At 38.2% G+C, this 16,791-nt stretch overlaps 1 protein-coding gene and 1 long non-coding RNA gene across 2 annotated transcripts in view; one reads left to right on the top strand and one right to left on the bottom strand.

Annotated features, from left to right (window-relative positions):
- The window catches only part of LOC106519100 (uncharacterized), a 2,117-nt gene extending 1,643 nt beyond the window's left edge, over positions 1–474 (bottom strand). Inside the window, exon 1 of the long non-coding RNA XR_001310401.1 lies at positions 142–474. This is a non-coding gene — a long non-coding RNA (uncharacterized LOC106519100). The remainder of the gene's footprint in view (positions 1–141) is intronic.
- Positions 475–488: 14 nt separating this feature from the next.
- On the top strand, positions 489–7,352 carry chst1 (carbohydrate (keratan sulfate Gal-6) sulfotransferase 1). The gene is made up of 2 exons (XM_014010632.1): positions 489–577; positions 2,148–7,352. The coding sequence occupies exon 2, from the start codon at positions 2,194–2,196 to the stop codon at positions 3,478–3,480; it is 1,287 nt and encodes a 428-aa protein (XP_013866086.1). The 5' UTR covers positions 489–577; positions 2,148–2,193; the 3' UTR covers positions 3,481–7,352.
- The last annotated feature ends 9,439 nt before the right edge of the window (positions 7,353–16,791 follow it).

Below are 16,791 nucleotides of genomic sequence, written 5' to 3'. Positions count from 1 at the left end.
GTGTGTGTGTGTGTGTGTGTGTGTGTGTGTGTGTGTGTGAGAGAGAGAGAGAGAGAGAGAGAGAGAGAGAGAGAGAGAGGCAGGTGGAAAGGGGGAGGGGTCGGGGGTGGTCCAGACAGTCGGTCCTTGTGTAGCTTATACCTCACACGCTCAGCTCAGCCTCTCTGCGCATCACAGAAAGGAAAGGAGGAAGGAAGAAAAAAAAAATGGGGGGKAGTCCGGCTCGGTCAGCCTCAGCGCCTGCCTGCCTGGCTGGTTATTAATAACACACGCGCTCCAACGCTGGCCCACCATCCTCTCTCTCTCTTTCTCTCCTTTTCTTTTTCATCCCTCCTCGGTGTGTCTGAGGCCAGCCGCTGAACTTGAACGCCTCGCTCCGGCGTCAGATGGAACACAGGAAGCTGCCAGGCGCGTTTATTCTCTCCTAACAGGGGGAGCAGCGCGCAGGAGGAGGAGGAGGAGGAGGAGGAGAGAGAGGGGGGGTTGGGAAACGTTTCGAGGACTAAAAACACCCCAAACCAGCCGGGATTCATGAACGCACCATACCGCGCATCATGACAAAACAACCAACAACAAGGTACAACGAAACAAGCTTGTTTTGGTTTTTACCTCTGTGCATTTTGTATGGAATGGTGTGTGTTCCGTGCAGGCTTCAGTGTATTTGATGCTGCCTGGCTGAGACGCGTTAATCTGAGTTATATTGTCTTCTCGCTGCATACGGATGCCTGCATCTCTGACAGCCTATAACCTGTTCCTGCAGTGAAGTGGGCCTTTTTTTTTTCTTTTTTTTTTCAAAATGTCAGTGAAGAGAACGCATAGATGCTCCCTGCCTGGGCTCGTCAGCTGTAGAAGTGATGTTTTTTGGAGGGGGGATTGTGGTAGTAATAAGCGCACCATCATCATCATCATCCTCCTTTCCGTACACAAACAGAGGGACGTGTGGTGTCTCGAGCCGGACAGAGGGAACTGCATGTATTCATTTTTAATATGCAGCACATTGTAGGATTTATTTTTTTTAAAGCTGTTTAATCTCAGAGTTCTCTTTTTCTCTTGCTCTCTCTCTCTCTCTGTCTTATTTTTTAATATTTATTTTTCATTTTCACGCATGGCTTCTGAAGTGATTGTCCTTTTTTTTTACTTCCACAATTAAACTTCACTAAACCCAGGCTCCCATTTATCATTTCAAATTCCTAGTAAGACAAATTACCATGATATTATCTAATTATTCTACTTCCATTTGCACTTCCCCTTGACATGACATTGGCAGTAAATCTTGAAACTCTGTTGTTTTCTTTCTAAACAGACTTTTAAAATATTTTAATATGTGCAAGAATCAATAAGTAGACACTCAAATAAAGCCTATAATGGCTTTAATTAGATGCAGATAAGGTGAAAGAAATATTGAGGAGAAATGTTGCAAATAACTGAAACAATCTGTGCTTGATAATAGCTGTTTGACACTAACTGATTTGAAACTATGTAGGAAAAATGTCAGAACTGATTAAAATATTTAGGTAAAATGCCTTGTTTTCATAGCAAAATTGGTGATTAAACAGCTACTGTATGTATCTCACTGTGATCTTGGCTCTGATTCTGCTGCACATGTTTTGGCAGGCAGAGTCAGCTGATTGGAAATAAACCAAACACAGAGACTTAAAACTTCGTTATTTCTTTTCATTTCCAAAAAATACGACTGCAGAACTGGCAGGAGAAATAAGACATAAAGTAGATGATTAACATAGAAATCTGACTCATGGCTGCTGCAGTTTATTTCTTTTTTAAAATTACTATTCATATTTTTGTTCTTTTTTTTTTCGGGTACAGTAAATTCTTACCCTTATTTCAACAAAACCGGTGTAACATATTGTACTGGCAGAAAAATACTACATAAAACAGGCCAACATAAACCATTGATGACTCACTTTAGTTGTAAAATCTACCACAATGCAAGTTATATACAGTAGCTATTATTTGCTATTGTGAAATAAATTACATTTTAATATTCTTTGTCCAGCTTACAGTACTTACATGTGAGATAAATACTAGTTTTTATTTAAATGAGTATTATGTGATGCACTTTGTGATACTAGTTCAATAAGTAGAATGACAAACATTTCAGCTCCTCATAGTATATTCTTTGTTCACAGGGAGGACCTGGCTTAGTCGGCTCTGGCTGGATGAAATGCTTCAGCCATGCAATGTTCCTGGAAGTCAGTAATTCTGCTGGCCTTGGCCTCCATTGCTATCCAGTACACAGCCATCCGGACACTCACGTCCAAGCCTTTCCAGCTGTGCCCGCTGCCCAGCCCCCAGAACTGTGGTCTGGGGGCTCAAGAGACAGACCCTGCCTTTGAGCAAGGAGCAGCAGGTGGGGCTGGCTGCGATGACTACCCTTACTTTTCCATCAATGCCACTCGCAAACTGCACATACTGGTCTTAGCCACCACGCGCAGCGGCTCCTCCTTTGTGGGCCAGCTGCTGAACCAGCATCAGGAGGTATTCTACCTGTTTGAACCGCTCTATCACGTTTACGCTACGTTGGTTCCACGCCAGTCACACACCCGCAACCCTACGGACCGGCGTGTGACATTAGGAGCCAGTCGAGACCTGTTGCGTAGTCTGTATGGTTGTGACCTCTACTTCCTGGAGAATTACATCAAACCGACACCCTCAAACCACACCACAGACAAACTGTTCCGCCGTGGTGCCAGCCGAGCGTTGTGCCAGCAACCTGTATGCGATGCCTTTGGTGCGGGCGATGCAAATGTGGAGGAGGGAGACTGTGTGAGGAAATGCTCGACCTTAAACATGACTTTAGCGACGGAGGCATGTCAGGAAAAGAAGCACGTTGCGATCAAAGTTGTCCGTGTGCCAGAGATTGGGGACCTGCGTGCTCTGGTTGAAGACCCACGGCTGAATATCAAAGTCATCCAGCTCGTCAGAGACCCACGCGGCATCCTGTCATCACGGATTGAGACGTTCAGGGACCCATACCGTCTATGGCGCATTTGGAGGGCCACAGGGAGAAGACCCTATAATCTTGACATGAATCAGCTCACAGTCATCTGTGAAGACTTTTTTGGTTCTGTCTCAACTGGTCTTAGCCATCCGCAGTGGCTGAAAGGGAAATACATGTTGGTTCGATATGAGGATTTGGCGAGAAATCCTCTTCTTAAGACACAAGAAATCTATGACTTTCTTGGGCTGCCTATGGATAAAAATGTGAAACACTGGATACGTGCAAACACCCGAGGWAGCAATGAACCTTCGGCAAAACACAAGTTTGGAACCGTGAGGGACTCAGCTGCTAACGCAGAGAGTTGGCGTTTAAAACTGTCTTATGACATTGTGGAATCCACACAAGCTGTGTGTCAAAAAGTACTCAAGCAGCTGGGATACAAGGCTGTGAAGTCAGTCGAGGAACTGAGAAACATGTCTTTCTCACTAGTACAGGATAAAATGTTTGTACCTTTTTTGTAACAAAGATAGTTCTCCAAAAACTATTTTTGATATATTTATAATTGTTGCCTTATAAGTTACACACTGTTTCATTTCTGTGACTTTTTTTCATGGAATTTGCACTAAACTTCAAAGATGTTTGAATGCACCATTTGAAGTATGGATGAGTCTCCAGTGATACTGAACAATACAATTTAGACATCAGTATTCAAGTGTCAAAACAAGCTGCTTTGCAGAAGCCAAATTTTGTTTTCCATGAATAGAATCAATTCAAGGCACTGTCTTCATTAATTTCCTGTGTGAGAAGTGTTATTATAGCAAAAGTAAAATTTTTGTCCTCCAAAAACATGGGCGACGGGAAATGTTCCATACACAAGACATGTTTTTTTTTTATTCGTTTTGTTTTTTAGACCTGTTATGGCAATTTTTAACTGTACAACATCTACTGTGCAATAAATAGTGAATGTCGCAGTCAACCTTTACCACTGTGGCATTTTTATCCATGCGGGATAAGGGGAGATACTTCTGACAGATGCCATGCTTGCAAAGGATAATTGCAGACAATTAATAGGCTCTCAAGTGAAAGGAACAGAATCCCATTGGAGGTCACGAGCATTTCATCTGAGGATTTACAACCATCTGTGGCAAACGCACACTAATGAGAGGTAATGGTAAAAATATATTTTTTGTTATGTTTCGTTTGTTTTTTGCAAAATTTTTCAAAAGGATTACAACAAAACATAAGATACAAATAGATAAGTTCTTAAGTAGGACCTGAAGCACTAAGAGATGTTTTCTGTCTTTCTTTTTTAAATTCGATTTATGGATGTGTTGCAGTCGGATGCTTTAAATTAATCTGTGTGTGTGGACAACTTTTTGCTACATCATGGGGACCATTTTCCAGAAAAACAAAAAATCGTGGGGACGTCCCCACGGTTATGGATGCTGATTTTTTTGTTTTTACGGTTACAGATGATAATTTTGGGTGGGGGGTTAGGTTTAGGACCAAGGTGTGAATTGAGTTTAGATTTGAGGTCAGGTATGTACTGGGGTGGTTAGGTTTAGGATAAAGTGTCAGGGTTACGCTATAGAAATAAACAGAAAATTAATGGAAATCAATGCAATGTCTCTACAGGAATAAAAAACAAACAGCTTGTGAGTGTGTATCTGGCTATTGTTGTGTGGACATATTTTGACATTAGACCACCCATATGCAGATATTTTTCCTGGTTCATACAAGGGAAAAACACTATTTTTGAGTTACAGTTGGGCTTAGGACCAAGGTGTGAATTGAGTTTAGGTTTGGTTTAGGGTTAGGCGTGTACTGGGCTGGATAGGTTTATGGTAAGGAGTAAGGGTTAGGCTATAGAAATAAATGGAAGTTGATGCAAGTCCACACAAAGATAGTAAAACTGTACGCGCATGTGTGAAAATCATTACAACATAGTTTCTACCTTGGATTACTTTATTTATAGCACTGCTATCCATTTGTCATTTAGAATAATCAGTTATAATGAAAAAGAGATTATCTTTTTTATGTCATCTCAAAAGCAGGGAGTGGGTGAAAACTGACACAGCAGAGCAAATAGTTCCTATACATCCTTTTTTCAACCAAAAAGCACAGCCTTTTAGACAGCATGTGTTGCATTTTTTTGTCTGTTTATCTCACAGATAAAAGATTCGTAACTGAGAAAGCTATGTCTTTGTAGAACAGGTTGTGCTGCAGATTCCATTCATTTCCCGGGATCCGTGCATGACTTACAACCTAACACAGCTACATGTCCAAAGTATATCTACATTAGTTCATATACAAAGAGTATTACACTAATGGTTGCCCATAATCTGGGACAAATCCTTTGATCGTTAGCGCTGCTGATAGCCTGTTTTAGCCAAGAAATGTTAATGGCAGAAGCTCAAGGCTGAATTAGAGGACACCACAGTTACATAAATGAATGTGTCAGACTTTCCCGCAGCTTCTTAAGGTCTCTGGCCAGTTGCCAAATCTTTGGACAAAATACGACTCAAACGCAGCCATTTAATCTCATTTTAGGTCACGTTTCTAAACTGAAGCACAATGTGGGATAAAATTAATTGGCAGTTATCTCATGTAAATGTAACCACATTAGAGCTGTTTCATCTTGATGGAGTTTTCAATCATTATAACTGCAAAAATAAAGATAGATTTTAATACCCCTGATTGATACCAACAGCTGTGTTCAGTTTCTAGAGTGGGTTTTGGATTTTAAGTCATGTTTGTTTGTTTAAGGAATGGGTAGTTTGGCAAACTGCCTCCCTGGTTATTTCCTTTAAAAAAAGGACAGTGATCAGTTCATGCTGCGCAATGCGACTCTATCTCTGTGTTACTGTGGAAGCTGAGAATGAATGTCACTTTGGGCTACATAGCATGTCAGCTAACTATGGCTCGTGCACAAAATGCAGCTGCACCTATAAAATGCTAAATAAACACATTTCAGGGTGATATTGGATTCATTATGAGGAATGTTGGTAAATGTACTCGACATACAAGAACAAGGGTTATTTTAGACCATGAGAGCAGAAAGGAATATTGTTGCCTTTTCCTTCCTACACTCTAATGATAATTTAGAAAAATATAGTATTCCTAGAATATAAGCTTTCAACCTTATCACTAGACCAAGACATGTTTAAAAGTAGTCTTCATGAAAGTCAGAATGTAGGTTCACAGCACTGATATGTTCAAAAATCTAATATTTACTCCTAATAATCAGAGTTTGGATTACTGTGAGGCGCAGTGGTCCAGTCACGATGCCCATTTATTTGCACACAATAACCACTTGTTTCCCCATAAGATATAAACCCTGTGAAAGGAGCATCACACGCTCGGGCTCATCAGTATTGGTGACCGGATGTCCATTGAGATGCAGAGCACAAACCTTTGATCCTCCTCTGTTCCGAGACTGGAGGCAACTCACCCTCTTTCTTTCTGCCAGTGCTCTTTCTGTCATCCACCTCTTTCCTTTTTTTTTCCACTCTTTCTTTATTTTTTCTCCTTACAGAGATCTCAGGGCATTGTTTCAGTGCTTCACTGCTCACTCTCTGTTTTTCAGTTTGTTTGTTTTTTTCTTGGAATTTACAGAATGTGTTGAGCTCAGTTTTAAAATGTAACACTAAAAATACCGAGCTATTGTGTCCTAATGCGTTTGCCTTCAAGGCAATTAAAAGGAATGCACTGACATTCAGAGGAATATTCTTTCTGTTGGAGCACAAATATGAGATTATTACAGCTGCCATGTTTTTTATATTATCAGCTGATCATTTCAATTCGCCAGTTGCAAAACATTAAGCGCAACGTTTTATTTCTTCAGTTTTGAAGGCAACAAAATGCATTTATAACAAGTTCAAAAGGCCACTAACTCATTTGTTACATGTAATCAGTTCTCAGAGAAACGCATTTGAAATAGGCTAGTTTCCAGCAGGAAGTTTTGTTCTCTCATTTCTAACTAAATATTCCGCATTTTTGTTCCACCACTACTACCCAGAAAGAAATTATTCAAATCCTCTAAATCTAACTTGTTCAGCAGACAGATGGAAAGTGAATCAGCACTTTCCCTCCTCCCAGAATGACAGCAACCATTAAACAGGCATTGATCATCAAAGACTCTTGAAATGGACTGAGGCAGCTTATCATTTCTTTTTTCTTTTTTTTTTCATGCCGCCAGTAAATATTTCTTAACACGCTTCAATAAATTTGATAGCACAGGATTTGGAACCTTGGTTGTATTTTGATGTTTCATTTTGTTGTTAGGTCAGCTTACATCATTTGACACTTAACAGTCTTGGTGAGCAATATTTGCTGAACCCAAACATCTGATTATTTTCTGTTTAAATAAATCTAATTGTTCTGGACACTAAAAGTTTATCAGTAATGTTTCCTGACCCTCGCACGACGTCTGCTTCCCATGTGTCGGTGTGTTGGAGTGTATTTGAGCTCTTGCCGGGCCCTCATGTTGTTTATTCTGTCCCAGGGCTGAACATATGGCTCACAAGCCGCTGGAAATAAAATGACAGACAATCCCTTTCTCTCCATGCACCCCACTCTCTCTCTCTTTTTCTTCTTCGTCTTCTCTAAATGTGACCTTAATATTCCGACCCTGTGTGACTGCATGACGAAGCAGAGAGGTACAGTATCTGCTTCTTTTGTGCCTGATGTTAACTAAAGTCTGCTGACGGGACACGTTCCACTAGATATTTAAAAATGAAGCACAACCTACTAAGACACGTTATTGAACGTTGTACAATAAGAAATGCAGGTCATCATTTCAGTCTGGGGAGATAGATCAAATAGATCCCAGTTTTTTTTATTATTATTATTATTATTATTATTATTATTATTACTATTATTATTATTATTATTATTATCCATTTGTGTGTTTCAGTGTAAGAGTGTAGCTGGTTCTGTGCTGCTGAGCAGGCCATAATTTAAGTATGAAGGGAAACACTCTGTGAATCATGTGAATTGTGTTGCCTCCACATGTCTGTCACTGGCGTGCTTTTCTGTGCTCTGAAAAGCACCCGTCATCTCCGGACCCTCAACACGTCACCTTTGTAAATGATTTCAGAGGGTTGTTTTTTTTTTTCAAGCTGTGTGGCTGGACATTGTGGATGACTGCTTTTTCTTTTCTTTATTTATTTTCCCTTTTTTTTTTACAGATCTTCGTGTAAAAATCACGAGACCCTTGTGTTCAGCTTCTCCGCGCAGGTTGTCTAGCCCAGCTCCTATTTGACTGCTGATAAAATGACAGCAGGGGTTGGGGTGGGTGGGGGTGTTGTGAGCCAGGATTTGCAAGAAGTGATACAAGCAGCTTAATTAAAGCTGTCAGCAGGTCAGTGCAATAGAGGCATAGCAACCAGGTCATTATGTAGTTAGAGATCCAGAACATCATGTAAGGTATAATGGGCCAAACTGACTTTGAATGTGAAAAATTAAATAAAAAAAACCTAACTATAAATTTGGAATCACTAGCCCACTGTAAAAAAGAATGTGGGTATACCTGGACTGAATAAAAGTCTTTCACCTACAATTATTTGGCTGTTGTTGCTGGATACAGTCATTGTTGCACGATGCATGTTCCTGTGAAATCTCATCACTTGTAATATGACCATTAAACAAAAGACTTTTTTTGTGCTAGCCTATTTTTTCAAACTCAAAATTGAATAAAATAAAGCATTAAATGTCGTGTCGTGTCTGAATTTATTTCATTGGAAGACTATGAGGTAAATAAAGATCCAGGGTCGGTCGTCGTTTCCTTAAAAAGAACAGCGATGCAGCTTGAACTGGCAAGTGCTGGTTACTCTCTCTGCTCCCCTTGCTCTCATGCACACATTCGCACTGAGGAGCCATTGATGGTTAATCCCCCCCATGGAAATGTGGTTAAAGGTGAGCGAGAAACCATGTGTGAGCGAAAGCGTATATGTGCATGCAGCCTCAGTTAGGCCGGTTAACGCAACTTACGTCACTGTGGTCAGCTGTGGCTCTCTCGCTTTGCTGCTGTTGCTCAAATTCTCCCCCCTTCGGCTGGCCTGAAAAGCTGGAATGAGATTAGCACACATGCACAAAGGCAAATGAAAAAAAAAAGGCAGAAGCAGGAGCAGTCATGAGCTAAAAATGAAGCTCTCAGAGCTGTGGGGATAGAAGAAACACAGAAATATTTCAGTTTTGACAATGAGGGATATACGACTGCAAATAAGTGCTGTGGAAACCTGGTCCTGTATTGAAGCTTCAGGATGCAGAGACTACAGCTGAGCAGGGCGCTATGTGTTCTTGTCTGGGGCATAAATCCTAATCAAACTCACGACTACCAGACAGACGTTTGTTTTCTCAGACAATGGGGTTCTAAATCAAGGCTCTAACAATGCAATGACGGTGCCGTGTATGAAAGAAGCAAGGTAGATTTGAAAAACGACTTCACGGAAAAATCCCAGATTAATTTTCATTCCAATTAAACATGCACTTCATTGTTTTCACCTGTGCACAAATGACAAATAAATCTATCCATGTTGAGAAAATTGAGGGTTTTGATACACGTTTAAGCAAATGACATGCATATTTTTGCCTCGTCTTTGCATCAAAGCTTTTGGCAAACACGTTTGTCGAATTTTCTTGAAAAAGCAAGAATTTCCCCTGACATGTCTACAACTCTGACTTGCAACATATGTTCTTCTCTTCTCTGTCGGCTCTGGAGAAAAGACTGGCACAAGTCTTGAGTCTGCACCGTGCCTTTTATTTGCATTCAATAATCAGTCCGAGTAAGTCTTTGTATTATTTAGACTTATATTTTATTCAGCGTTTCAACTACCTCAGAGGCTTTGAGGCTGCTCCTAACGACAGCACTTGATTTAAAATGCTAATTGTAACGTCGGAGATCAGTCTGCTGTGAGCTTCATCAACTCGAAATGCAGTGATGCAAATCTACATACTTTGTTTATTGTCTGAAAAAATTGTTTAGTTCTCCAAAGTTATCATTTTTAACATTTTAAAGTATTTTCATACCAATGAAAAATACTAAACAGGCAAACATGCGAAAAAAAATGATCAGTCAAAACTGCAGAAGGAGAATATGTATTGATGTGTGTCTAACTGTCTGTAGTGTCAGCAAAATATCATTGCCCCATATATTTCTTGTGCTAACTAATTGTTCACATTTGGTTTTTAAAATATTGTCATTAACCTTTGACATCAGTCATACTGTATTAGAGAGGCAGCTTAGGGGTCATAAGTTATTTTTTGTTTGAATTATAAATTCCCTCGATGCCCCATTGAGGCTCTCATAAAATGAAATAATTAAAATGATACCGAAAGACACTTTGGTTTGTTTTACAAAGGAAGAAGGAAACAGTGTTCCGAAGTTGTTGTTTTTTTTATATTGCAAACACTGTTAAAACGTGTCTAAAAAGACTTACAGTAAACGGTGTGGAGATCGAAGGTGCAGCTGAGGCTTAATAGTGGGGAGGCAATTTCTAACAAACAAATGGACATCTCAGACAGCACACAAACACAAACACAACGATGAATCCACACCCAAACAAGACACACAGATTGCAGCATACAGGAAGGAGACACCATCACTGACAGGAACAAACCACTACACCAACCAGAAGCTTTCAGCTGCAAAAGACACAAATTTGTAGAATCAACAAATAAACAGATTGAATCACACAATATGATCCTCAGTCTGATATCCGCACATTCACATCAACAGTTCCATGCACAGTTGTAGTAAACCACGTGCACGCACCAGGTTCAAATCAGATAAGGTCAATGGTAACAAAGCCAGACTCTCTTGTATGGGGTGTCAAGTATAAAATAAAATATTAAACAAATGTCACTAACACATTTTTAACATTTAGGTCCTTTTCTGCATATAGTTGAAAAAAATCACTAATATTTTATTGTTATTTAGCTTATTTTTCGTACATTTCACTAAATGTTACATTTGAATGTTAAAATATACATGTAAATATTAAATCCTGAATTTAAATGTGTAAATCTAAATGTAAAAATTTAATCTTCAATGTTGCAGCTAAATGATATAGCTTACATTTAAGTATTTTGGAATGGAACACAGCCTTTGCAATTGGTGCGTGACTTGTTGTGACGTTATCCTGTGACATGCTGAAACTGGTATTCAAATTTAAAATTTTAAATGTGTTCATTAAAAACTGAAGAGAAGTGTTAGCAGTGGCGTTAGCAGTGGCGTTAGCAGCGTCAGGTTTTGCTTTTGTCGCAGGGTGATGATGTCATAACAAAAAGCCTCACACCAACAAAGGTAAAGGCAAAGGTTGTGTTCCATTCTGAACCATGTAAATGTACACTTTAACAACTAGCCACATTTAGATTTAGGATTTACCATTTAGACAAAACATTAACCATTTAAATTTCACATTCAGTAAAAAATAGCAAAATGTAAAAACAGTGAGATAAATAAAATAAAATAAATAATGAAAATGTTTGTGTAAATCTTTGGGGTTTTAGCAAGTGATGTGAACAAAGAAAACAAGCTACTGGCATTTTTTAACATTTTATTTTAAGCTTGGCGCCCCATGCTCTTGACTTCTATTCAAGATGCAATCCTGTCCCAGGGATCAGGGATTGTATATCTATCTAAAGGCAAAGCAGCAGCAGTCCAGTTGTAATTACTGCAGCAATAATTAGTGCCATCTTCTCATGGTGCAGCCAATTAACAGCAGACCAGGGCCACGGTTCATTTGAAAATAAACAGCATGTTAAAATGGAGGTTGTTTATGAAAATCAAGCATTGCATTCAGCAGGCACTACATGAAGATAGGTGCTGTCTCTTGGTGCATGAGGGAATTAAGCCTAACTGACTAATCATGTGTACCTACGGCAACACACTCAATTTATACAAATCACAGTGCAAATTATTTTTAAAGAAGTACATGTACTGATTTAAGCAGACCATAACAGGTAATGTTAGGTAAAGGGGCATGTGCATTATATCAGAGCATTGTAGCAACACTGGTTGATACTGGTCTCATAAGAGGTGCACTGAGTGATGATTGGCTGTCATCCTGAACAAGAAAGATCCATCAGAGCATTTTTTTCCACATTAACAAAAAGTCTTGAATCTCTATGGATGTTAATGAAATGCACAGAAAGTAAATATTGGGTGCACATCTACTTTTTGGGCAAGCATTTTCAAGATGGCCACCACTGCTAATAATACTTAGGCACCACTACAAAAATGGATATACTGCAGGCGGTTTTACAGATACTGAGGTAAACTTGGTTTGGTAGCTGAGAGTTGTCGCCAACACTGTGTTTGATATAAACCTGTGCAATCTGACAGATTTTCTAAATTGGATTAACACTACAATTTTGTTGTTTTTTAATAAATGATCTCAGTCTAAAACATGGTATGAAAGGCATGAAATGCACTCGAAGGATCTGTTTTATTTATTTATGGATTTTTTTTCTTACATTTTCTTTAAAATTAGGCTGTTGCAAATTTACTACAAATAAATTATTTAGTCCTCTTTGCAACACAACTGTATTTTTTGCTTCATTTATTTGCTCTATCTGATGAGCACACATTTTTTTCTATAAATGGTATGTAGCAGAAACAGATAATTAAAATCCATTTTTGGGGGCTGGTTTGTAGCTAAGGCACATCCCATTACAGAGCATCATTGCTTCCATTGTTATCATAGCTATTACTATTGTTCTTGGTGTGAATGACCCTTAATGATTACTGAAACCCATTTGATATTGATGCAAACCTACTGTTTCTCTGTGGGCTCTGGCAAAAAAAGAAAAAAAAAATGCTTACCCTGCATCTACTAGGTTTTACACACTTCTCAAAGGAGACTATGACAAAACGTAAAATGGCAAAGACTGAAAATCTATCCAGTGCTGAGACATCTGTCAGCACTGTAAAAGAGCTCCTGCCAGCTTCTCTCTCTGCACCTCCACCAGTATGAACATTAATATCCACACTAGGCTCTCTTGGCATTGTGTGAGGGAAAACTGAATTTGAGTTCATGCAAAAAAAAAAAAGACTCTTCTTGGCTTCTAGAAAAAAATGTAGCAAGGTACAACACGAGTTAATCTCATGCTCTATTCAAGCTTTCGGTGCTTCTGGCTCGTCTTTGGCCCGAATACATATCATTCAATGGTGTTCCTTACTTGGATGGAGGCTATTGGCAATTTCCATTTTTCTTAGAATGGCACATATCTCCTTAAAATGATAAAGTCAATCCGGGGCTGAATGCATTCTGACCACCTGATGCCAAACCATTGCACACTTACCTGATCCCACTGCTTTCCAAGAAGCTAGAGCCCCAAAAACTCCCCCTCAGCTGGTCCACCAAGGTCACCCTGTCAAAGGTCAGTGAAAGTTGCTTCTAAACTGCAGAAATCTAAAATTGTGTTTACAGATATCATCACTTGATGTCTTTAACAAAGAAAAATGAAAAGGGGCTTTTTTTAAACATTCTGGGGGATATGAAACAATCCATGTTGCAGCACTGAGAAGCTGCATGTTACACAGAAATATTAAAATTGTCAGTACTGCCTTACTAGACAACACATTTATAAATGATTCATAAATGCAATATAAATAGGGTAAACATAGATTTATGAAAACTTTATATAGTACTGATCCATTTTTGATTAAAACACTTCCTAAATTGAACTGTGCTCACTTTTTGGCAAAATCAAAAGCTGTAGTTTCATTTATTCAGGTGCACAGATTTTTATTTTATTTTTTTATGAATCACTTTTTATACTTAAACAATAGCATGCATGAACATCACATTCTGACAAATGTTTGATGCTTAAAATCCTAATTTTGAAGAACACAGGTAGAGCGAGGGAAGAATGGAAAGTGCATACAGTACATGGATGTTTACTATTTGATACAAACCAATCAGTATTATCATATTATACAAATGTACTGTACCTGTCTGTTACTTTTATTCATTTATTTTTGTTTTTTTAGGGTTTGACAGGGAAATCAATACCTGTTACTTATTAGTTTTTTTTTTACTGTATAAGGATACTTTTATTGTAACATAGTACTAAGGTTTCACTATCACAGCATGCCTTCTTCAGACATTCGCTCTTTCTAGTCTGCACTCTATTTAAAATTAATTGTTATTAATGTCTGTTCTTTGACCAACTTCCTGTTTTATGTGTTTTGCTTTGTTTTCTTTTGTTTTTATAAMATCCAGCACTCCTTGCCTCTTGCCCTGCATCCTTCTTACTGGTACTTCATAATTCTATCTGTGCAAGAGGCCTTACTAAAACATCATTGTTATTTTTAAAGCCTTTAAAATGTTCTATTGTTTGCTGAAAGGCTGCTGCAGTGAACAGATTTCACAGGAAAAAAAAATGTTCTGTGAACATACATGTATGAAGTTGGTTAAGTACTTTCATACCATTTAAAATGAATTATATTATTTTATTCTTGTGAATTTCTTGTTTAGAATGTAAAAAAAAATCTATTAGACCAGGTATAAAATTTTGAGGAAAAAAGTCACAGTTTTTTTTAAATGTTGTAAGAGGCTGTAGATCTGTAGATCGCCTATTTGATTTGTTTAACTGCTAAACATTAATGGTCTCTGGTGTATTCACATTGGTTAGGATCTCTGGCAAAAAGACAACACGATGGAAAAAAGGCCACATCAATAGCTCATCAAAAGAAAGTTTCCAGAGAAGCCAAAGTGAGACAGAAAACAATTAAACTCCAAATAGATCAGAGCAACAGGAAGGAAGACATTGCATGTACTTATATACAACAATTATGTCTCTATATAATTGATAAGACAATAAACGTAGCAACTGTGCTATTTCTTAAAAGTGTTGATTAACACATCCCACTCCACGTGTCTAGCTTCTGTGTTCATTCCAGTTTAACGATGAAATAAGTTTAAAATAATAAATTCACTCAGCCTTGCAGTGACATCCTGATCTCACCACCTGCTGCAACACAAATGGCTTCTTGGTCTGAATTCACTGCAGTTAATGCCAACATTTTAGAAGAAGTAAAGCAACCCCTTAAACTGTCTATATTCTCATTAAATATTCTGCCTAAAAGCCCTTCAAGGATGTCACAAGGTCTTTGTCAGTGGATTTGTTGCATGTTGTAAATGGCTCATTTGTCTGCAGAAACCTTCACAGCCTCATTATAATATGCAGTTCTCAAGACCTTCTTTAAATAAAAAACGTGGATGGTTGAGAGTGACAGAAACTTTATCTCAAATATTCAGAAGGAAATTCTACCTAAATATTGTAAAACAAGGTGATAAAAATCTTCAGAATCCTTAAAGTTTTTTTTATACATTAGATATTCTTGCAGACCATCACTAACTACATCATTCAGTTGAGCCAGAGACAGGAAATAGAGACATGCCTGTTGGACTTTCAGTAGGATTGTGGCATTTGGCATGAGTTCGCCCTGGGGAGCTGTGTGGGTGATCGAAGATTGATGTTTCAGCTGGCATGGTGCTGCAGTATTGAGGATGCTTTTTTTTATTTTTAAGGGACTGAAACCTGTGTTATTAATACGAATTCCACCGTTTCCTCCTGATTTTCAAATAAATAAAAAAAATGCCTTTATAAGATGAGCAAACATGCAGCAGCTAAGTGCAACAGTTGTCCTGTTGTTGGTGATGCTGTGAGCTGCCTTTATTGCTGATTTAATGTTTTAGGGAAACCTTTGAACTCATGTTATTTTCAGATTAATCACCAACCTCATTCACACTGAAAGAGCAGCATTCTGTGTGAAACGGAGCTTTGGGAGATTTTGTGACATTATAGAACATTTCCGAATTATATCTGCCACTATAGCATCACCCAGGAGGAAACTGGTGTCCTTGTGCAGTAGGTGCACATTTGCCATCAGCGAATGCGTGCAGCCGAGGAGAGCATACAGCTCTGGAGGAAATAAAACATCTGCTTAGCACATGTTCTGTTGGTACCGGGTGAACTGACAGTGAGTCACACAACAAGAGCTTTATCACACTTGATATAAACTTTAATTGTAGCCCAATTCACAGAATGGATTTTTTAATTTTTAATTTTTCATGTCTGACCAATAGAACTGTATGTATTTGTATGTGTTTTCATTTAATTATGAATACAACAAAAATACTGCAGTAGTACAACAGGTATTTCAAGAAGTCTTTGCTTCAGAGGGAACAGCTCCATGTGAAAACAGACTTTTACCTTGAAGTAGACCCAGATATTTTCATTTTCATGTTCTGATTGTATAAAACCTAGAATGACCCTATTCTGTTTTTGTGTGTGTGCTTTTTTCCCCGTTGTTCTAGCATATATTTTGATTTTTTGTTTAATCCAAGCTGATTACCAAATTGTTAAAAACAAGCATGTTTACAACAATCCCTTTTAATGTCTTCTCTAATGTTTATTTTCTCTTTATAAACAAGAAACTTTATATTTTAAACCCTTTAGCTATTAAAATGTGGGTGTTGTTTTGTCTTTTAGGGATAATACATTTTTAAGAGTTTTAATGCAAGTTGTTATTAGTAGTCAGTAGTTTACCTACAGTAGATAACAATCAAAACATATTCAGCCAAATTTTCTCCCAGATGAGTGCAAAAACTGCAGCCTGAAAAAGAATAATATAAATAAAAGGTACTTGGACACAATGCGTCCATTCAGACAACTGCAGTGGAATAAGGTATAGTGACAGAGAGCTCCACCTTCAGACCTAAGCAGACATGACTAATCAATCACAGATATCATCTTGCCGAAAAACTCAGATTTTGTTTTAAACTGTTTTAAAGTGTTTTAAAGTTTTCTTTAAGAGGGAT

This window comes from Austrofundulus limnaeus, unplaced genomic scaffold, assembly GCF_001266775.1.
Source record: "Austrofundulus limnaeus strain Quisiro unplaced genomic scaffold, Austrofundulus_limnaeus-1.0 Scaffold71, whole genome shotgun sequence".
NCBI lineage: Eukaryota > Metazoa > Chordata > Actinopteri > Cyprinodontiformes > Rivulidae > Austrofundulus > Austrofundulus limnaeus.
Note: the sequence above shows the minus strand (reverse complement) of the source record. Positions and strands in the feature narration are given on the sequence as shown.